The 23,221-nt window shown below is 41.6% G+C and overlaps 1 protein-coding gene across 2 annotated transcripts in view; it reads right to left on the bottom strand.

Annotated features, from left to right (window-relative positions):
• The window catches only part of CPNE4 (copine 4), a 412,933-nt gene that overhangs the window by 124,127 nt on the left and 265,585 nt on the right, over positions 1–23,221 (bottom strand). For both annotated transcript variants that reach the window (XM_037061286.1, XM_037061284.1), the window contains 2 exons: positions 9,482–9,553; positions 6,768–6,842 (listed from right to left, as the gene is read on the bottom strand). In XM_037061286.1, the coding sequence (XP_036917181.1) occupies positions 6,768–6,842; positions 9,482–9,553 (147 nt within the window). The remainder of the gene's footprint in view (positions 1–6,767; positions 6,843–9,481; positions 9,554–23,221) is intronic.

The raw sequence follows: 23,221 nt of genomic DNA, 5'->3' as shown, positions 1-23,221 counted from the left end.
AAGTCTGCCTTGCAGACCTCACCTCTCCACCAGAATGGCCCCTGTTTTCTACCTAGACACACAGCCAGCTGATTCCCACCTCACTGCATTTACTCAAGACATTTGCCCCGGGGGACTATTTCTGTTCCAACACTCATCATAAGACTATTGGAACCTCCTCCTCCCCCCACCTTCCCTAATGGATGTGAGCCACGTTAGCTTGTTCCTAGGTGCCCTTGGGCTTCTTCGCCAGGAGTGTCAGGCTTTGCCTCCTTTAAATAGTCAGTTGATTCCTCAGAAAACTCTTTGTGAATTGTACTTAAAAGTTGCTGACCCCACTGGAAGAATTTTATTGACTTTTTTTTTATAATTTAAAAATGTTACCATTTTAATTTAGAAACAGCAAAAAGAGAAAATAGAAAGATGAAATAATAGAAAGGAGGAAAAAATAGCCTATAATCTTACCTATAATTCTATAACTATCAATAACATTTTGGTAAATATTTTTCCAGAATCTAGATGTAATTTTCTTCCTTTTTAAAAAATATATTTGTAATCATACTCTATATACACTTCAGTGCCCTATTTTTCCCTGGGTAGTATATTGCAATGCTTTTTCTATTTTATTTCATACTCTCTTAAAACACTATTTAGGGCTAGCACAGAGGTGCAGTCAGAGCATATCAAGGCAAAACAGAATGGATTAGTCTCTGCTCTCAAGTAACTAAAAATCTAACACGCAGCACACTGGCTTCAGAACTGCTTTCAAGTTCTGACTCCACCATGCATAATCTGGATGACCCAGGGCAAGGCAGTTCATTTCCTCGTCTCAGTTTCCTTATCCATAAATGGAAGAGCATCACCTTTGGCCTCAAGGCACCGTGAAAGAATTAGAGAAGCTGATGCACACGAAGTGTTGAGTCCAGCCCCTGGCACACGGTGAGCACTCAAAGAGTGTTGCTGCTATGATCATTATCAACACAAGAGAGAATGCTGGAGGACTCACTGTAAAGCACTATGCAAGTATTGGGGATGATTATTATGAAGAAGGCATCTGACCTCTGGAAATAAAACAACTCATAAGGAGCTCTAAAGTATCTTAAGTGTACACCAAGAGATCCATAGTTTAAACACCAGAACTCTGCATCTAATTGTATGCTTACTTGACCACAATCTGGAATTTTCAGCTTTCTTTGCTTGCCTATCAGCACTAAGATTGGCCTTGGGACAGTTTAGTGCAATATGATGAATTATGTAGATATTTTACTGAAGTTTTGCTATGGTGAAGTTTTTAAATGACTTGGATGTCATGTTACTCTGCCTTTTTAGTCCAAAATGAAAGACACTGAGACAAGTGAGAGAGCAATAAGGCACCATCTACGGTTTGGAATAGAAAAGGAAGCAGTGTACTTCTAGGACAGTGATCTTGAAAACAGAATATTGGTACTAGAAAAGATTGTCTGAAAGACTTGGAGTCATATCCAGACTCTGTAGCTTCCTAGCCTTGTGACTTTGGGTAAATTGTTTAATTTGCCTCATTCTGCTTCATTTGTAAACCCATCTTTGGGAATATGGTTACGTAGGTTAGATCCTGACATCTGGTACACTGGAGATGCTCATTAGTTATGATTTGCTATCATTAATGCAGGTTGGATTAATTTTCAGGCATCCACACTTGAACATAGTAAAATCACAGCACAGCAGGTAGAGATGTAACACTGCTTTAGAACAGAGGTCAGCAAACTATGGTACACGGCCCAAATCCAGCCCACTGCCTGCTTTGGTGAATAAAGTTTTATTGGAATACACTCATACATTTACATATTGCTTATGTCTGTCTTCATGCTTCCAAGACAGAGCTGAGTACTTGGGACATATGGCCTGCAAAGTCTAAAATATTTTACCATCTGGCCCTTTATAGAACGTTTGCTAACCTTGGCTTTAGAGACAGATTTGTTTGCTTACACTGCACCCCACCAAACTTGCATCATGGGAGCACTGATAGCGTAGTTGATAACGATTGCTATTACAGATGTGGAAACCACCAGTGTGAGAATCAGTTCCAACACACCAACATGAATACTTTCTTGGGGAAAAAGAGGAGAAAGAATAGTACCAAATGTTCAGCTTTAAATGTTCCAAAGTGACCACTTACTATTCACTTGTTAGATTAATTGCTAACTAGCTGCTAATGTGATGAAGGGGCTTTAAACGGTAGAAAGCCCATCTCTTCACAAAGCGACCTGCACTGCTACTGGATAAATACTAAGTTATTTCTTGCAAACTTCATCTATTGCACCTTCAGCTCTCACTGAAGGGTACCTCTCAGATTTCTAGAACTCTGGATTTCCATTTCAGGTAGATGGTCTGCTGAATAACATTGGAAAGACAAGTTAAAAATGACAGTGTCTATCAAAGTAAAAGGGACATTGCTCCGTCACTGTGGTTTGCAAAACTGCCTAGTGCTCCCTGGTGTACCCTACAACAGCAATGTGTAAACTTTTTGGTCTTAGACTCCTCTACAGTCTTAAAAATTATCAAGAACCCCAGAGAACTTTTGTTGACATGGATTATGTCTATCAATATTTACCACAGTATAAATTGAAACTGGAAAATTTAGAAAATAGTCTTATGGCATATGACGTTTAAAATAATAAAAATAAACCCACTATGTCATAACAAAAGTAGCATTTTTACTGAAAGATAATTATATTTTGCAAACTTGAAAAGAAGACAGATGTCTACAGCACTCCCTTTTCTCCCTCCTCCCTGGCTTCCTACTTCCCTGAAATACACGGGAACACTACCAAGTCCTCCACACCCAAGACCAATCCGACTGGTATTCAGTAACCTTCTTCCTTGAAAAAATATTGAAATGTGTATGTGTGTGTGCGTGCATGTGTGTGGACTTGGGTAAGTCATTTCACATCTCTGCACATCAGTGTTCTCATCTGTGAAAGAAGGCAACTGCATTAGACCAGAAGCTTTCTACCTGAGGTACCAGAATGACTGCAAAGGGGCTGGAGATCCAGATCTCCTATAACTGTGATCTGAATTGGATACAGCATATTTTCTCCACATATTCATAATGCAATTTTTCAAATATACCTAGAAATTAGTTGCTGACATGATACTCCTTACCAATTTTTTTAAAAATTAAGAGCTTTATTTATTTCACTGGCTTTTAATCATGATATATTTTCTCTATTAATAGATATGATAAGTTCAACTTTAATATGTAGCTAGCTAGAACATCATTTAATGCTAAAAGCTGAAAAGAGGTCCTCCTTGAGAATCCCTGGGAGCTATTTTTCCAGCTGTGATGTGAAATAATCGTACCATCTTATTCCGGCTTGACTACAAAAACACTGGGGCAGGGTGCATTTTCCAAAGATGGCTAGCACCATGCCATGCCTACTGTCCACACGCTTTCCTACCATGTGACGGTGCCATGCCCCCATCAAGGCATGGAGTCTGACTCCTCTCTCCTTGCCTCTGGGCTGGCCTTATGGTCCACTTGTAACCAACAGAGTGCAGCAGGGGGCATGATGCATGACTTCCAAGGGCACATCAGAAAAGGCTACATACAGCTTCCGTCTGTTTCTCTTGGGTGCTCTCTCTGGGAGAAGCCAGCCGCCGTGCAGGACGTGTGACTAACCGAAGACCACCATGTAGGCACTCTGGCTGAATGGGCCAGCTGAGCCCAGGCTTTCAGCCATCCCACATGCCAGGCAAGTGAGTAAAGCTAGAGTGGGCTTTCCAGACAGGCCCCTCTATGTGCTGAGTATCATGAGTGACCTCTGTCAACATCATTAGCAGGAGAAGAATTGCCCAGATGAACCCTGCCTGAATTTCGGACCCCCATAATCATGGCATATAATAAAAGTGTTGTTCATTTAAGTCACTGGGTTTTGAGGTGGTTTGTTATTCAGCAATAGATAACCAGCACAGTAGTGATATCTCTGGGTAAGTCATCAAACCAATCATAGCCTTTATTTCCTGAAGAGGCTGCATGAGAAAATCTTTATGCTCTCCTCTTGTTTCTTAAATTCTATGCCTTGCCCTCTTTCCACCTGAGATCATTCACCTTCTGGTCCAAATCAAAGCAATGGCTTCTGCTTTGTTCTGAAGAGGGCCTGCTCTTTTCTGGTACTAAGGAGTCTGGGCAAGATACCAGTACATGATAAGGGACCTGGAGTCTGCAGCACTGGGGCACGGAGTCTCAGCAGTGACCAGAGCACAGGACAATCAGCACAGTCAAGTGGGGAATGGCCGTCTAGACCCAGATTCAATGCTACTTGGGGGTTCTTTCAGTTTTGTGAGCAGTGCTTGTTGGAATGAAGGGAAACTGTTCAAACCCCTTAAAGCCAATGGGCCCTCCAACAAAAACCAAAGTCTCCTCACACTGTGACCTAAGGCAGAGGACAAATTAGTGGTACTTAAGAGACTACTAGGAAGAAAGAAGGCATTTCAAACCATTAAATGAGTAGCTTAACACTCCTACACACTGACCCAATGGCTTATAATGGCGCCAGGAAAGACACTACAAAGAGATTTGGTGAATTATTCTGAAAGCTGGGGATGTGATTGGGAGAAAGAGCATAATTGTCCCAAGGAACTGAAGGTGAAAAGCTTACACCCAACTGAAATCAACGCACACTGCTGCTCCCAGCACCAAGCCCATGGAATGTCAAAAGGTAGCAGTCTGTGAAAGTTTCACACAATCTACTCCACACACTAAAAAATTTAAATATAATTCATTTATAAGGACAAAGTCTTTCCTGATGTCCCAGGCAGAATGAATTATCCTTTTCAGGACACTCTGGTTACATTTTACTTGTCATATGTTGTCATGGCTGTACTATTATTATCTCATTTATTATTTATATTTATGTCTCATTTAGATGGTGAATTGATGGTGGGTGTGAGAGTGGTTTAAAGCATGTGTTTTTCCATCTCCTGATGCACAGTAAACATGAAACAAAGGTTTGGTAAATGACTGATGCAAAAGTGAATAAATGAACAAATGAGAGTGAATGAGTGAACGCACAAATGGGCTGAGAATTTTTGTAGGTGAAAATGAACAAACTATGCCAGGGTATAAGAGGCTGCTTATGACTTTAGGAAATTGCTTAAGATACTGCTTTACCTTTTTCAGCCTCATGCCTGTAAGCCATTAGGCTTACCAAAACTGGTGCCACCCCCCCAAATCCCCTGTTCTCTGGGTGTACTCTAGGAAAATAGAGTCCTTTATTAATACAGTTATTAACATGACATGTTTTCTGATTAAGGATGTGGTTGAAGGGAAATCATAAATATATGGTGTGGACACCCCCTTTTTTCTTTTTTTAAAGAAGTAGAGACTGCAAAGCTTTTTTCTGTATACACAAGAAAAATATGGCCTGTGCCTGGGTGGAAGATGTGAGATATAATAGAAAGAATACAGATAGGAGTTAGACAGACATGGAGCCGAAATATCAGTTTAAACATTTATGTGGTGGCCCTGAGAACATGTTTCCCATGTTACGGGGGGGGGCAGCTGACTAAGGGCTCCAGCTATACTGCTCACAAATTCAACCCTGAACTTGCACCAAGGCCTGGCTTCCCATGGGCTGCTCCCAGCCAGGGGCTGTATGTGTAGTCAAGGAAGCCAAAAACTAACTCCACAAACTAGATGTATATAGTAAACATTACTGATCTTTGGGGTCTAGTTCTTATGGTCTGCTAGAAGTTTGGGATTTTAAACTTCATACCAAATACTTGGGAACACATTTTGAGCTATATGGTTACTTTTCTCATAAGCCTTGTTTTGATGAAATTATTTTTCAGTTCAACAAAGTCTTAACTGCTTATTTATGCTAAGATTAATGGATCTCATTTAGTTATTAAATAAGGAATGGGTCAGATAAGTGAAGAGCTTGGTTCAACAATTATGCTCAGTAAAATGGATGAGACTTCAATTAGAACTTGGCCTTGGGATCCAGTTCCTAAATTCTGAAGCATTCCTTTTTCTCACAACACTCCATCTAGCCTTAATTCCAGGATAACCTGCAGGTGGAGACTACTGAACTTGTCAGGCAGTTTTGGCTGTAGGACTCCTGGCTGGCCTTGCTGAACCTTCTAGACTGCATGGCATTCCAGCACACTGCCATCCACCCTTCTTTCCCCCTCTCCTTGACTCACCAGACTTGCACTGTGGTCTGTCGGCTCCCCCAGACTTCCTCCTTCTCTTCCCTACACAGGTACATCTCCTAACAAAGTCCTTGCGTATTTACTCCTTTCTTGGATTATCTGGACTAATGCATGTGACCTTAGACAAGTTACTTCATCTTTGAATCTCTTTCCTCGTCTACAAAACAGTGTTAATAATGCCTATTGCCTGGAAGTTACATGAATGAATAAATATGATAATGCATGAAAAGCTTTTAACTCTGGTAAATATAGGTGCTTAATAAGCGTCACTTTCCTTTCACATCTTCTCTTTTCCTTTAAAATGTCCCTAGCAAGGGGGTTAAATCATATTTGCCCACATGCATCTGAGCTGTGGCATTTGGGAACAAAATGAAGTCTTGGTGTAATAAAAATGTCCTGTTTTAATTAGAGTCCCTCCCCCATCTTAACTAATTCACAGTTTGGGAAAAGCCTTACTTTTCAGATCTCTCCGAAATCTTTGATCTGTTTAATAATGTGGGTTGAAAGAGAAAACATAGCTGTAGGGGGAAATCTGATTAAACGTTGTGTGTTGGCTTTATTACTTCCTTCAATAAGGTTAATGCCAAACACTTTACCTTGTCATCCAGTTTCCGTGCGTTGAATGCAAGTTCGACATAGTCGTCATTGCCAGACAATTCTTCAGCAATCACCTAAAGGAAAAAGCATGCATCAGCCGCAGTGGTTGGACCACTCTGCCTCGGAGTTCATGAACAAATTTTGCTCACACTTGGGTCAAAAATCAGTGAAGTCCCATGCTGGGAAAGGAGTTTTCCACAATGTTAGCACAGCAGAGCACTTCCAGGTGCTCAAGGCAGCTCTCTAGAACAGACAACAGTAGATAACTAGCTAGGTTTCGTTTATGCCGAGCGTGAGAACATAGGAGATGGGGCAGCAGTTAGAAAGAGCTTCTTTCTTTATGGGTTACACAGCATTGGATGGACTCCCATAAATAATTTTGTGTACACACACACACACATACATACACACATATATTTTTCCTTTGGGAAGTTGCAAATAAGGAGAAGCAGTAACATTTCTTCACTGCTTTGAGTCAGACCAATGTGGCATAGGGAAATAAACCAGTCCCTATGTTCTTTCCAGACCAATGATTATATGGCCATTAAAAAATGTTCTAGTTCCTATTTTTCAAAAAAGATGCTCCCTGGGCTTTCTGAGACATGAGGATAGATAGATAGAGAGATATCTAAGCCCTTAACTCTCAAGAATAAGAGTTCTGACAAGAATTTTGGTATAAGTGAAAAGACAGTGTTACCTAAGAACCTCTTTCATAATGGCACTTTCCAATATTTAATACACAGTGACTCCCAAAGCCTTGGAGAAAAAATTAGTGGGAAAACTTATGGGAAAAAAGAAGAAACAGCAAAAATCTAGGGACCAGCCGAGTTGTAGATAGGTTCAACCATTTATAAATAATGTTTAGGACTTCACCATGCATTCAGAGATGGTAGCATGTGGATACCCTTATCAAATTGGTTATTTGGAGACACTGATCTTTAATTCAATTATATCTCCACACTATCTGAGCTCAACTTGTCCATTATGAGTTGGGTCCACATTGATAGCCTCTGGGAAATTTTATTTGACACCTAATATTAAAACCAAAATGTTTGCCTACCAAGGGAAATCTACCCTCAAATGTATGACCACCTAGGAAGTAGGAAACATGAGTCCAGATAGACAGTAAAAACTCAAGAACTCCTTGGTAAACCAGAAACCATCCTATTTAGATCTTTCATTTGATTCTCCTTTGCACCAAACCACCTTAATGCCTTTAACACTCCACTTGAACAGAGGTCTCTAACTGTTTTATGGTCACAGACGCCTTCGGAAAGAGGATGAAATAAAAATGGGCACATATTTTCAAGTGTTTTCCAAAAGCTAATAGAACCATTGTTTGGATCCAAAGTCTCAAGTTTAAGAGGAGTATTTAAATATCTAAAATCAAGAAGGAGAAAAAGTTTCTGCGAGATGTGTGTAGAAAGAAACTCTCCAAGGTGTTTTAGAGAAAAGGTGGCAAGGCGAGGTTTTGTTCCCGTGAAAAAGAACCGTGGCAGAGCTCACGTCTGGGTCTACCACCAGGTTTTGGGATTTGGGACTCAGCCTTTAAATCCACAGTTTTTTGAAGCACCCACAGGGTCTTCGAAGCCATTTGAACCATTGGTTCATGATTGAACATGGCCATCAAGAAAAAGCTTTGATGTGACTGCATCATTTCAAACATTTAAGCAACAAGCTTAGGTAGGTTATTGTAAGAATGCTCATAACCTTCACCAGTAGGAATCTTTTTAAATTTTTCCTTCAAAAAGTATGTTACATTGAAAAAATATAAATCCATCACTTTCAAGTTAAAAACAAATGTTTAAAGGAACTCAGGAGGTTTACTTCCTGGCAATTTGCCTCCCTAGCAATTTAGATCCTCCTGGTCCTTTTTTTCTACCTTTCACTTATTAATTTATCTTGGTCCACACAGCCAAATGGTTAGACCACTTTCTCTACCTTTTCTCAAAGGCTCTAATACAAGACGTCAAAGTTTCAAATCTAGGAAAATCTAAGATTTTATTTAGAAGTACTTCGAGCATTTCCCATAAAACATTCTGAAATCACATAAAGTTTCTATAATATACACTGTCCAAAATAGTAGCTACTTCATTAGTAGCTATTGAGCTCTGCATATGTGGCTTCTGTGACTTAGCAATTACTATCTCCTTTTATTTTATTTTAAATAATTTTATTTAAGCTTTATTTAAGCTTAAATAATCACATGTGGCTAGTGACTACCAAATAGGACAGCATAGCTCCAAGCTATTACACTGAAGAAGAGAGTTAAATGCTGGGCTCTCTGGCCCATAGGCAACAAACCAAACCTTGTACTAAATGCGATTAGAGCAAATTTTTATTTCTCAGAAAAAATGAGAGGCAAAGATAGGTAGTTTTGACTATTTGAAAAACCCCACACAATTCCATATTCTTACTGAGCTTGCCAACTCCATCTCTGTCCCCCACTAAAACCTATATTGCAATTGCAGAAGTGCTTAGTAAAATCAAATGGCTCCGCTTTCAGGTCCTTTTTTCTTTTATCCCTTAATCCTAGGTGTGAGAAGGTCAAAAGTATGTTGGCAGAATGGAGAAAGAAGAAAAAGAGAGAGGCAGCTCAGACCGTTGAGCAATTGTGACATCAACTCCCAGTAGCCACAGGCTCTGCTTCCCACAAGCCTGATGTGCCCTGGCCAGCAGCACTGGGCACCTGGGCAGCCTAGAGAGGGCTTACCGTGATGGAGGACTTCCCTGCAGTATTCCCATGCTTCAGCAAGGATTTGGACAGCTTTCTCTGGGAGACAATCTGCACAAAGGAAACAAAAGGTGGATATATAGGTCATATAACTACAAGTGTATTTTTAAATTTTTCCTCTGCAAAATCCTGCATTCACAGCTCTGCTCAGAATTGACATCTATGTCCATTAATTTTCCAAGGATTGTCCACGAATCTCTCCTAAATACAGGTTACTCCCTGTTTCCTCCTACGGCTTGTGATGTAAGGGAATGTGTGATTACTTACAGGTAATTCAGTCAATTAGGAGGTTGTTTAATTGTTGCTGAAGGATTGATATCAAAATTAGATGGCAACTATTGGATATATATGCATTAAGATAAAGTCGATGAAGCTTCAGAATGATCTCAAATGAGCACTGAAACCTCTGTGCAAAGTGGGGGATGGGGTGCAGGGAGGGAAAGAAACCTAAGATCTAAATATACACCTTTTGTATCTATTGCCCCTAGAGTTCTATTTTTAATATAGTCATTAGAAGCTAGAAAGTAAGTCATCAGGAAACTGATGCTCAGACAAGCCAATGAGAGTAATTGGGGTCCTCTCCATGATTTCATGTTAATGCACAATGTTTGGTGACAATGAAAAGTGTTACTATATTAGGAGCTTTATTTTCTAGCAGAACCTACCCCATCCCTCTGTTCTGCTCGTTCTTCCTTTTTTTGAAAGAGAAGTGTGGCAAGGCATTGAGGCCCAGATAGGCATGCTACCCATCATTCTCAAAGGAGAAAAGGCTTCAGAGAATCAAGGAAACACCTTGCTCTTGCCTGTGGAGAACCAAATCCCCCCTTGGACTAGGTAGATTCTTATGTAATGCCTTCTCCTTGACTGTGGGATGGATCCAGTGGCTTGCTGCTAATGAAAGGAATACCATAAAATGATGGGATATCACTCCTGAGGTGAAGTCGCCAATAGCTGTGGCTCCCTTTTGTTCACCGTCTCTCACTCTCAGAGCCCCCCCGGGCAGAGCTGCAAGCAGTCCTAGAGAGCAGTCCATGTGGTCAACATGATGTCTCCAGCCAGCAGCCAGCGAGAACCTGAGACCTGTCAGCAGCCACATGAGTGAGCTTGGAAGCAGGTCCTCCCCCAGGCTGAGCCTTGACATAACTCAACAGAAGCCTGGGAGAAACCCTGATCCAGAGGACCCAGCCACACTGCCCCCACCCCCTGCTGATTCCCGACACACAGGAACTGTGAGATGTTTGTTTTTTAAAAGCTCTCAAGTTTGGAGGTAACTTTTTATGCAGTATTAGGAACACATACATTACTTCCAGAGAGAGAGGAAAGGAGATCACTGTGAAAAGCAGGGAGACACACCTATTCTCTGAAATTCTTATATATTTTTGTCTCTGTGTTAGAGCGATGAAAATTCTGAGTGTGCTAGTGTCCAATGCAGAGAGTTCAGAGAACATCCCCAGGCTAAGCAGATTTAAAGACACTGATGTTTAGTTAGCTATCATCTGAAGGGGAAAGAGTATTTCTGTAAAAAAAAATCACCTGGCGATGATGATGACAATGAACGCAAGGGGAGCTCCCATTTAAGGAGTCCATATCATGCGGTGGATGCTTTATTCACTCCACAAATAGCCCTTATTGTATGCCGGGTGCGGTGCTAGGCAAGAAGAATAGAACGGTAAGCAGAGTCAGATGCAATTTCTGACCTCATGAAGCTTATGTTCTACTGGCAGAGATAGGAAGTAACCAAATGGACAAATAAGCAAAGAAATCTCATCACAAAGGAGAGATGCCCTGGCCACGGTAGGGACAATGAATAGAGAGGTGGTGGGTGGAGGAGAGTAGACCACGTAACAATCTCTTGCAGTAGTATAGGCGAGAGATGATGGTGGTCACAAAGATGGAAAGAAGAGGCTGGATTTATGAGATACTCATTTGTAAAATGGTCAGGGTTTGGAAATGAATTGAATATGGAGAGAGGGAGGCATCATAATTATATCACTGGATCAGATGCTCATGCCATTCACCAAGATAAAGGCTATGAGAAGGGAACATTAGGTTTGGGAGCAAAGAACGTGAGATCATGGTTGGAACAGAGCAGGTTGAAGAGCAGAGGAATAGGGAAGGAAATGGAGAGAGCACATGAAGATGATTCTTTCAGTAAGTTTGGCTATGAAGTGGGGAAAGAGATAGAACAGAATCTGAAGGGAACGAGAAATTGAGTAAGGTTTTGATTTAGTGGTTACTTTATCACTAATTTCACAGCCCAACAAATTTGGTATCATTAATTTTCCTTTCCAGATGGAAAAAAATAGGGGACAGGGATTTTAATTAATATTCCCGAGGCCACAGAGCTAAGAGGTAGGGATCTGATCACAGGTCTGCCTCCAGGAACTGATCTCTAGCAACATTCTGATGAGTAAGTAAACTCATGAAACAGATTTAGAAAATTTTCACAGCTGGATTTGTACTAAATGCATTTCCTTTTACCTCGGATCCTTTGTTAGTGTGCTTAATCCTGGAGAAGGTTGTAAAGAAATAAGCAAGTTAAACCTCAAGAATAAAGTAATCTGAAGGCCTTAGTTAGAGCAGTGTAGCATAATGATTAAGAACATAGAGTTTGTTTTTTTACTTCACAGGGGCTATAAATAAAATGACATGAAAAAATTCAGATGGCAAAGGAATTGGCTTTCCATCGTATAGCTGTTTCTGAATCCACATGCCTCACCTTGTTCATCTTACTTATTGAGAAGGTGGCAATTGCTCTCATTCTGTAGGCAAGATCATTATCCCAAATAGAAAAGCTACCATTTCCTAGAAAAATGAGAAAATTATTCTTGAACTTGAGTTGAACCAAAACACAGAAGAAACAGAAAACAAACAGCAAATAGGCATTAGAAGACTGTTCAGTTTCTCTCCAGGGGTTGTCAGCAAGCAGGGCTGAGGAATGACAATAAAAGAATAAATGACAAAATGAGGGTCACCAGTAAGTAGCAGCTGGGTCAACATCAGGCCACTGGAAGGTAACATACCTCATTTCAAGATAAATCTGGTCTCAGAAATACTTCCGTTCATTGTCATTGTGTTTCATCCACATTGGCTACCTACTAGTAGGTAGGTAGCTCCAAGTGACCCCAACAACCCTCTCAGCACTGTAATACTCCACTCTCTGGGTTATCGGGTGTGGGTGGGTTGTCTTTACAGTATGTCTTTTGAGATCCACATTATCATCCTTCAAGGAAGACCAAGAGAGACTTAATTCATGAGAACCTGGATGGTCACAGTGCTCTGTCCTCACTCTTATCTAGAAAGGCCAGCATTTCCATTTGTAGGGCATGAAGAGAATGGTTCTATGTTCCATCTCCTGCCTTTTACAAATTCTAGGAAGATGAGCAACTTCCTGAAAAATATTCCTTCTTCAGCCGCGGGCCATTGGCTATACAAATGGCTAATCGAGCAGGCAATTAAACTCATTTTACAGCCTCTAGTCCTCCATCTCAGCTCCAAAGAACAAGTGATAATTAAGGTTTCAAACCTTTCCTTGAAATAATGATCAGCAAACAGTGATGTTGCCATTTTCATAACTGTTGGGAAAAATAGTGGGGATGCCCAGCTGGAGCAGTGATCTGTAGAGAAAAGCCTCTTTGTTTGCAGCTCTCACTTCTCATGCTGGCTTCGTTGCAGTGGAAGCAAGGGCACCAGGCTCAGCAAAGCCTTCCGTCTTGACAAGGGTGAGAAAGAACGATAACGACTTACCCTGGTCCCAGATGACATTTGAGGACAACAAATAGCCAGCTCTGCTTGGCAACTAGATAAAGGGGAGGCAACTTGTTAGAAGTCCTCTAATTTGATTCCTTTCAGCCAGTAGTGGGGTCACAGCTGCAACTCTTAGCATTCAACAGAAGGGTGAAGTATAGGGGGAGGAGACAGAAGTTGGAACACTCTTTCCATCTAAGTTGGACCAGAGGGACATTAGTACCACTAAGTCCTGGAGCTTCATTCTCACATGGATGTGGGGAAGACATGGTTCACCCACCCCCACAATGCAGACAATATTCTAATAGCACAGGTCCTCATTTTAAAAACCATGGGAACAAAGCCAGGAGAATTAGACATGTTTTGGTCAATGTCTCAACAAATGTAGATATATTCAGCTGAGTTTTCTTTCAAAGTCTTTCAAAACAGCCATTTTGGGGATTAAACAGTTATTTTTTGTCCATGAAACTGCTTTTTCTGAACATATTTTCAGATGCTGTTTTGAAATTGCAACAGTAGTAAGGCTCTGTTGTAACAACAAACATTTATTGAAAACTTTCTCTGTGCCAGACCCTGTTCAGAGGCTCCAGTGGCGAAGAGATTAAAAGCATCTTTACTTGACAGTCACATCTCTATCAGCCAGAACTGAGAATCCCCAAAGCATGGATCAGAGACCTTGCATTCCTTAAAGTACAATACATAGTGTATGAAAAAGTCTTTCTGTAGCAAGGCTGGGAGTCACAGGATTAGAAAAAGGTTGATGTCTGAATTGCAGTACATCAATAGAGTTTTAGTGGAAAATACCCAAGGACAACTGTCCACTGAGCATTCCTTACACTTGTTTGTCCCCAGAACCCTTTTGTCAAGCAGCACGTCTAGTGTTCTGAAAACTTCTAGGAGGATGATTGGTACCTAATGGCTCATTGTAGCAGATGGACCCCCTCAGCCCTATGCAGAGCTGGCAGAGCATGTCTTTGCCTGAAGGTGTCCTCTGGTATCCATGCCCATTGTCCACAGGCACAGCAGGTTGGAAGTAGGATGATGAACACCCTTGGGAGTGGACCTCAACCAATGACTGATTATAGTTGGTCCAGGAATCTCCCAGCTCCTTTTCTCCAGGGGTGGGGGTGACTCTGTGGTGTTTGTACTACATAGGCACTTGAGTTTCCCCAGTGTATGGCATCCCTAATAGAATAATACACATAGTTTATGAGTGAAAGCCAGGATTCACTCTTTTATTGAAGTTATAGCTTCCAGTGGTGATTTGTTAGACAATGCGCCCTATAAGGTACTTATGGTCCAATCCTGTCTGTTTCTGGGGAAAACAACCAAAACTTTTACTTTGTGTTGGATAATATGTAAAGTGCTTCACACAAAGTTATCCCACTTATTATCATTTAATGATCAAAGTTGCTCTTGCCCCCAAAGAATTGAGATGAGAGAAGCAAGGCTTAGAGAAATTAAGGCTTTTATTTAAGATCACATAGCATTATGGACTGAATTGTGTCTTCCTAAATTCTTATGAAGAATCCCTTACCTACAATGTGACTGTATTTAGTTATAGGGCTTTAAGAAGATACTTAAGGTTAAATGTGATCATAGGGGCGGGGCCCTAATCCAATAAGGCTGGTGTCCCTATAAGAAGAGAAAGAAGCATAAGAGATCCTATGCTATGTGAGGTCCCATGGAGAAGACAGGCAGCAAAAGAAACCTCACCATAAACCAACCCTGCTTTCACCTTGGTCTTGGGATTTCAGCCTCCAGAACTATGAGAAAACAAATTTCTGTTGTTCAAATCATTATCAGTCTGTGGTATTTCATTATGGCAACCCTAACAGACTAACAACATGTATGGCTTATAAAAGTTAAAGCCAAGATTCATTCCTTCATTGACCAAATATTTATTATTATGTGCTGGGTATTAAGAAAAAAATGATGATACAAGGCAGATAGGTGTACTGTCCTCCCAGAGACAGTCACACAAAACACACGACAAATTTCAACTCTTCAAGGAGAAACAGTGAAAAGGCCCTGAGAAGGGGACTGGCCTGGTCTAGGAGGTCAGGTAAGGCATTTCTGAAGAAATTCTCCTGATCTTAAGACTTAGGGAAGAGGAGAATCAAACAGTCAGAGAGAGAAGAGATGACGTTTCAGTGGAGGGGTAGTAGGTACAAAAGTCACATGTGAGTAGGAAGAGCAGGGTAAGTATTAGGGACAGAAAGATCTTTAATTTATCCATAGAGACTAGGTGCTTGGTGTGCCTTACTCTAGATACTTTTGCAACATTGGCTATCATAGGAGAAAAAAAAATCTCTGAAAGATACCCATGCTCTCATCCCTGAAACCTGTGTATATTACCTTATATGGCAAACACAAAGGTCTTTGCAGATGTAATGACATTAAGGGTCTTGAGATGGGTAGTTCACCCTGGATTGTCTATGTGGACCCTAAATGCAATCACAAGTGTCCTTATGAAAGGGGAGCAGAGGGAGATTTGATGAGACACACTCAGAATTGAAATATGCAGACAGAGCAGAGAGAGAGAGAGAGAGAGAACGGAAGACCTAGATGTTTGGAGCGATCCGGCAACAAGCCAGAGACTGCTGGCATCTACCAGAGACTGGAAGAGGCAAGGGATGGATGATCTCCCAGGGCCTTCAGAAGGAGCAGAGCCCGGCCAACGCCTCGATTTCAGATTTCTGCTCTCCAGAACTATAATGCAATAAATTTCTGCTGTTTTAAGCCACCAAATTTGTAATAATTTGTAACAGTAGACATAAAAAACTAAAACTGACTTGCCCATGATTGGGCTCAGAGTCCCAGGAAAAGGTGCCGCGGTGGCTTCAGTGATGACTGATTCTAGGCAAACCCCTAACATCCCATGTCCTTCCCCAAGGCTTCCGGTAGAAATCAGACTGCTCTGGGCACATACGGTGCCAGAGGAGCCTCGGTTGGTGTTATCCCTCCATTTCCTGGTCTCCTTGCTCCCACTGCTGACCCAAACACCCCAGTCTTGTCTGAGCACAGAGTAATCCCCGGAAATTCTGGCCTCTCATATGCCCTATCAATGAAGGGAAGCCTTAAAAATATTTTAAAGAGCATTAAAAAATACACCCTTCAAAGACTGTGCTTTTTCTTCAGCTGTTTCCTCTGCCTAGGATTACTTGTGCCTTCTCGCTTTAATTGGCAAACTGTGTTCATTCTTTAAGATCCACATCGGAAGTTGGGAGTAGTTGCTGAGGTCGGAGCAAAGTGAAGTAGAATAGAACTGAGAAGAGCCTGTAGGACTGAGAAGAACTTTTCTTTTGCTCCTCACATGTGTCCTCCCCTTCTTATCCTATCTGGCCCCTTCCAGCAGCAGTAGGGCCTGAGAACTTGTTAGAAATGCAGATCCTCAGGCCCCGCTGGACCTACTAAATCAGAATCTGCATTTTAACAAGATCCCTAGGTGCTCTGCATGCACATTACAGTTGAGAAGCACTAGGCTAGAAAGTGGGAATTGCATGCAGGCAATATTAGTTCGATGTGATCAGATTTAAAAGACGTATAGTGAAGGAATTTTAAATTCCTTGTTTCTACTTAGTCTCTTATTAATGGGCAAATGTGTAGGAAGTAAGGTATAATGCTGAAGCTTTCTCAGACACTCAGGGGACAGGACACGCAACATGAGTGTGTGTATACAAGTTTTATGTAAACTCTGTAGATTCCTCACTCCCCAGTGGAGACCTACAAAAAAACCCACCCTAGAGAGAGTGATTCAGAATGACAGGAGCAATGGGTAATCTACTAGTTTGGGCTTCCTGTCCTAAGCTTTCTATTAAGCAAGGCTCTAATTACCTTCAAGTGTAATTACAGGCTTTTACCCTTTCTCTGACTTCATTAGCAAGGGATGGAGTGGAGGGAGAGTTTCAGAGAGGGATTTAAGGACTGCTGTGTCTTAATTATCCACCTTTGCCTCTGATGGTGGGGGTAAGGCCCCTCTTCACCACAAATGACCTAGCTCAGTTATTAGTCAGAGGCCCCCACTCCTCCACACCATGTGGCATTCAAGAGAAAGAGGAAAGAGCTGTATCTTCAAGTGGCCCAATGGCCAAGGTAGAGCATTTTGTCTGGTCAAGGGCACAAGACAGCTTTTCAACCACCATGCTTGGCAGGTTGTGACTTGTCTTCAATGAATCTGGCCTTCGAATATTAATAGTCCAGAGGACAGAGGAGGCGTGGAGAAATTCTTTGACCATATTTTAGTGAAAGAAACTTTGAGGTTGTTAGACAAAGAATTTGTATTATTACCAGTTAATAGGTGAAGGGACAAGAGACTCAAAGAAACTAAGGTCGCAAAACTATTAGAGTCATAAATATACTACTGCAAGGGACCTTATGTGCCAGCTACTGGTGCGAAGTGCCTTAGGTGTATTGATTTATTAAATTCTCAGGACAGCCCTATGAAATAAGTATTAACATGTGTCCATTTACAGAAGAGAGACCAGAGTGTAAGGACTGTATTAGTCTGCTGGGGCTGCCATCACAAATTACCACAAACTTGGTGATTAAAACAAGAGAAATACATTCTGTCGTGGTTCTGGAGGGCGGATGTCCTAAATCAGGCCGACCACAGGGCTGTGCTCTCTCTGGAAGCTCTAGCAGTGACTCCTGTGTCTTGTCTCTTCCAGTTTCTGGTAGCAGCCCCTATTCCTGGGTCTGTGGCTCTATCTCTCCACCTCCTTCACATGGCCCTCTCCTTCCTGCATGTATCTGTTCTTGGTGGGTCCCTTATATAAGGACCTTTGTCACTGGATTTAAGGCCCACTTGGATAATCCAGGATGATCTCCTCCTCTTGATATTTTTTACTTAATTAGGTCTTCAAAGACTGTTCGAATACAGTCACATTCACAGATTCTGGAGCTTAGGGTGCAGACCTCTATTTTGGGGGGCACCATTCAGTCTACTACCGAGAGGCTAGGTAACTTGCTCAAGGCTCCACAGCCAGGAAGTAGGAGAGTTATTTGCATTCCAGTCATTCGAGTTCCGGAATCCATTCCCTGAACAGCCACACTCTCCTGCCTCCCATAAATGACAAGGGCAAGACTTGATCCAGGCCCTGGGCTGAATGAACCCTTCAGGCAGGGAGATCCCTCTCACTCAGACCACAGCCAGGGCCACTTAACTGGTCCTCTCACTTCTTATTATATAATGCTGAGCAAGAATCACACATGAGGCTCGATTGACCATAGTATCATTTTTCAGTATGTCTCCTCAAACAAGAAAAAAAATAAACAAATGAGATGACATCTAACTAAAAAGTTTTTGTGCAGCAAGGGTAACCAGCAACCAAATGAAAAGACAACATGCTGAGTGGAAGAAGGTATTTGCCAAGAATACACCCTATGAGGGGTTAATATCCAAAACATTTAAAGAACTCCTATAACGTAACACCTAAAACCCTCAATCGGGTTTAAAAAATGGGCAGAGAACCTGAATAGACACTCCTCCTAAGAGGACACACAGATAGATGGCCAATAGACACGAAAAGATGCTCAATGTCACTAATTATCAGAGAAATGCAAATTCAAACCACAATGAGAAATCACCTCACACCTGTCGGAATGGCTACCATCAACAAATCAACAAATCAACATGTTGGCAAGGATGTGGACTAAAGGGAACCCTTTTGCACTGTTGGCGGGATTGCAAATTGGTGCAGCCGCTGTGGAAGACGGTATGGAGGTTCCTCAAAAAATTTAAAAAATAGAACCACCTTATGACCTAGCAATTCCACTTCTGGGTTTTTATCTGAACAAACCCCAAACACTAATTCAAAGAGATACATGCATCCCTATGTTCACTGAAGCATTATTTACAATAGCCAAAAGGTGGAACCACTTAAGTGCCCGTCAACAGACAGTTGGATAAAGAAGACGTGAGAAATACATATGTGTGTGTGTGTGTAATATTACTGTCTGTTACTCAGTATATTAAGAATATTACTCAGCCATAAAAAGAATAAAATCTTACCATTTACCACAGCATGGATGGATATAGAGGGTATTAGGCCAAGTGAAATAGCTCAGACAGAGAAAGACAAATACTATGGGATCTCACCTGTATGTGTACCCTAAAAAACAAAATAAACAAACAAAACTGAAACAAACTCATAGATCCAGAAAAAGAACTGATGGTTGCCAGACGGGAGGGGGTCTGGGTGAAAAGGGTGAAGGGATTAAGAAGTACAAATAGGTAGTTACAAAATAGTCCGGAGAATGTAAAGTACAGTACAGGAAATGGAGTAGCCAAATCATTGATATTATTATTGTTAATATTGCAATCAATAATATTGTAATAACTATGTGCAGTGCCAGGGTGGTCCTAGAATTATCAGGGAGAACACTTATATAAGTTATATAAATATCTAACCACTATGCTGTACACCTTAAACTAATAGAATATTGAATGTCAATCATAACTGAAAAAACTATTAAAAAAGAATCACACATGAGGCTCAGAATGCTCACTCTGGTGTGGGACCAAGCAGGTTAATCACTAACCCCTCTGAGCCTCAGTTTCCTCTTCTGCGAAACAGTAATAATATTATCTGCTCCATGAGTGTATCACGTGCAGAATGAGCATTAACAAAATCCCAGCATCGGGCACATGCAGATGCTCCTTNAACTACCTTATGACCTAGCAATTCCACTTCTGGGTTTTTATCTGAATAAACCCCAAACACTAATTCAAAGAGATACATGCATCCCTATGTTCACTGAAGCATTATCTACAATAGCCAAAATGTGGAACCACTTAAGTGCCCGTCAACAGACAGTTGGATAAAGAAGACGTGAGAAATACATATGTGTGTGTGTGTAATATTACTGTCTGTTACTCAGTATATTAAGAATATTACTCAGCCATAAAAAGAATAAAATCTTACCATTTACCACAGCATGGATGGAAACAGAGGGTATTATGCCAAGTGAAATAGCTCAGACAGAGAAAGACAAATACTATGGGATCTCACCTGTATGTGTACTCTAAAAAACAAAATAAACAAACAAAACTGAAACAAACTCATAGATCCAGAAAAAGAACTGATGGTTGCCAGATGGAAGGGGGTCTGGGTGAAAAGGGTGAAGGGATTAAGAAGTACAAATAGGTAGTTACAAAATAGTCCTGAGGATGTAAAGTACAGTACAGGAAATGGAGTAGCCAAATCATTGATATTATTATTGTTAATATTGCAATCAATAATATTGTAATAACTATGTGCAGTGCCAGGGTGGTCCTAGAATTATCAGGGAGAACACTTATATAAGTTATATAAATATCTAACCACTATGCTGTACACCTTAAACTAATAGAATATTGAATGTCAATCATAACTGAAAAAACTATTAAAAAAGAATCACACATGAGGCTCAGAATGCTGACTCTGGTGTGGGACCAAGCAGGTTAATCACTAACCCCTCTGAGCCTCAGTTTCCTCTTCTGTGGAACAGTAATAATATTATCTGCTCCATGAGTGTATCACGTGCAGAATGAGCATTAACAAAATCCCAGCATCGGGCACATGCAGATGCTCCTTCCTCCTCTTTTCTCTCCCATCCAATCAATCTCCCCAAACAAGTCACTGTGGTCATTGGCTGGCTTGGACTGGGGTATGGCCGTGGAGGGGAGAGAAGAGGTAGGTAATTAGTGGGGCTTCACGAATTGATTGATGGGTGGGCTGTGGGTGGGGAGAGAGGGAGAGGCATGTGGGAAAACTCTGAGGTCTGGGGCCTTTGCCTCTAGGAGGGTGGAGGGAATAAGCAAGGAGAGCAAGAGGAGATGGTGAGACTGGTTTTGGGCTGTTGAGTTTGAGACATCTGTGAGTCAAACTTGTGGAGCTAGTATCTAGATACTGTTGAATGCTTGAGTCTGGGGTTCTAAGGAGAGGCCTGAGCTGAAAGTCTCCAACATATGGATGATAAACAGGAGGGCAGGGGCTGGTGGGGGAATATATGAAGGAAAGAAAGGAGGGGGTCCGAGAGGGAGGCAACCTGCTCAGGCTGAGACCCACAGTCATGTCTCCTCACTCTATCTACAGCCCTTAAACAAACCCTGGGGCAGGCGGCAGCCTCCAGGACCACAAGGGCACCGGGGGATCATACCCCTCTGTGTCCTTCCTGCTCAGGCTGGGGCTACAGATGGCTCAGTGAGGGGGTGGGTCACCCAATTTGGAGCAGGGGCCGCCTTCTTGTTTGTGTGCTGCTAGAAGCTTCAACAGGAACAAGGTTGGAAGTAGAAGGCGCAACTGAGGTTGCAGGGGAAAGAGTACCTTTGTGTACTGTACAGGGTGGTGGAAGTTGCTATAATGTTTTGACATCAATATGTGGCCATTTGTATCAAGGACTTTAAAATGTGTGCCCCCCCAAAATAAATAAATAGAATGTGTGCCCAAATATTCCACTGTTACTAATTTATTGTACAAAGTATTTGAGGGCAAGAAGGTATACTTTGCTGCTCATCAGAGTGCTGTTCATAAAAATGGAAAACTGGGAGTAGCTTTAATGTCCATGGTAGGGGACACTGTCCACGAATTTTGCTATCACGGAACACTGTTTAGCCCTTAAAATAGATCATGTAAAAGTATATGCATTAACATGAAAAAATGTTCATGATATATTTTTATGTGAAAAAAGCAAGCAACAAAAAGCATGTATAAGTGACCAAATGTTTGTTTTAACAAAGAACCATTTGTCTATGTGTACATAAAAAGAATCTGAGAGAATATGCATGAGAATGCTTAGTAGCGATTTTTCAAAGTGGGATGAAGGATGGTTTTACTTCTTTATAGTTCTAAATCATTTTTGCAATAAGTTTGTATTGCCTTTGCATACAGAGAAACAATAATGCCATTTCCCATAAATAGTGGGATCGAGGGACAAAAGATCTCCCCTGGCTTTTCTCAGTGTCACATGGAAGATGTTCTTGGGTGGCTAGAGGGAGAGCCTGCAATGCCCAGGGCCCTCGAGCAGAGCTGAGGGAGGGCCTAGGGAGCAGGAGCCTCTAGCAGCTGTCAGAGTCCAATATCTGCAAAACCTGGAGATACAAAAACTGAAACTCCTCACCCTATGGGCCCATGAAGGTCCTGAACTCATTCGTTACTAGGGCTCCAGGCCCTCTCAGGTCTCTTCTGTAATCGAAAATGATGTTACAAAGGATCAGAATGAGATGGATGATGCAGGCTTTGCAGATGTTTCCTCCTAGTGATCACTCTCTAAATCTTGCATTGGAAATGCTTGAGGGCGTTGCCCACTGGCCAAGCCACAGAGCCGTTCAGCCTGCGTAGGGATGCTGTCTGGGAGCCAGGAGGCCTGGGTTTAACTTGAAAAAGATGTGCACCTAAGAAAGTGGCTTCATGGTTCAGGCACTTAGCAGACAAATGAGGAAATGCTGGTACTTTCCCATCAGGAGTTTTGTGTGAATAAAATGAGATAACTGGTGCAAAGTTTACCGGGTCTGGCAGTGCACAGGAGCAGTTTCTCTGCCCCCTGCCTGGGACACTTTTCTGGATGCCTTTTCATAATGGATCCCCACACTTGATTCTGGCTTCTGCTTAGAAAGGGCTTCCTTGACAGTCCTATCAAAATTAGGACTATTCCCTTTCCACCACTCTTGCTTGTCCTGGTGGGCTTTCCTCCACAGGGCAGTTATACTCACACGCATATTAGGTTTCCATTGTTATTGTTACCATTAAATGAATGGATGGATGAATGAATGAACGAATCATATCAATTATTTCCATCTGACTGTTATCCTTAACTGCTATGTGAGCGGCAGATCTCTGCCAAGGGAAGAGGAAGGTCAGGAATATTTCAGATGAATACTCACAAGTAAAGGATCTATTGCAGGTGGTGTCACAGGTCTGAGCTGGGAGAAAGGGATTTTTTAGATATTGGAGTCAATTTATCAACTTGTGGAAAAGGTTGCTTCTGCCT

This window comes from Sturnira hondurensis, unplaced genomic scaffold (genome assembly GCF_014824575.4).
Source record: "Sturnira hondurensis isolate 20B ecotype Veracruz unplaced genomic scaffold, ASM1482457v3 Scaffold0013299, whole genome shotgun sequence".
Lineage (NCBI taxonomy): Eukaryota > Metazoa > Chordata > Mammalia > Chiroptera > Phyllostomidae > Sturnira > Sturnira hondurensis.
The sequence above is the reverse complement of the archived record's forward strand: the minus strand, read 5'-3'. Positions and strand labels throughout refer to the sequence as shown.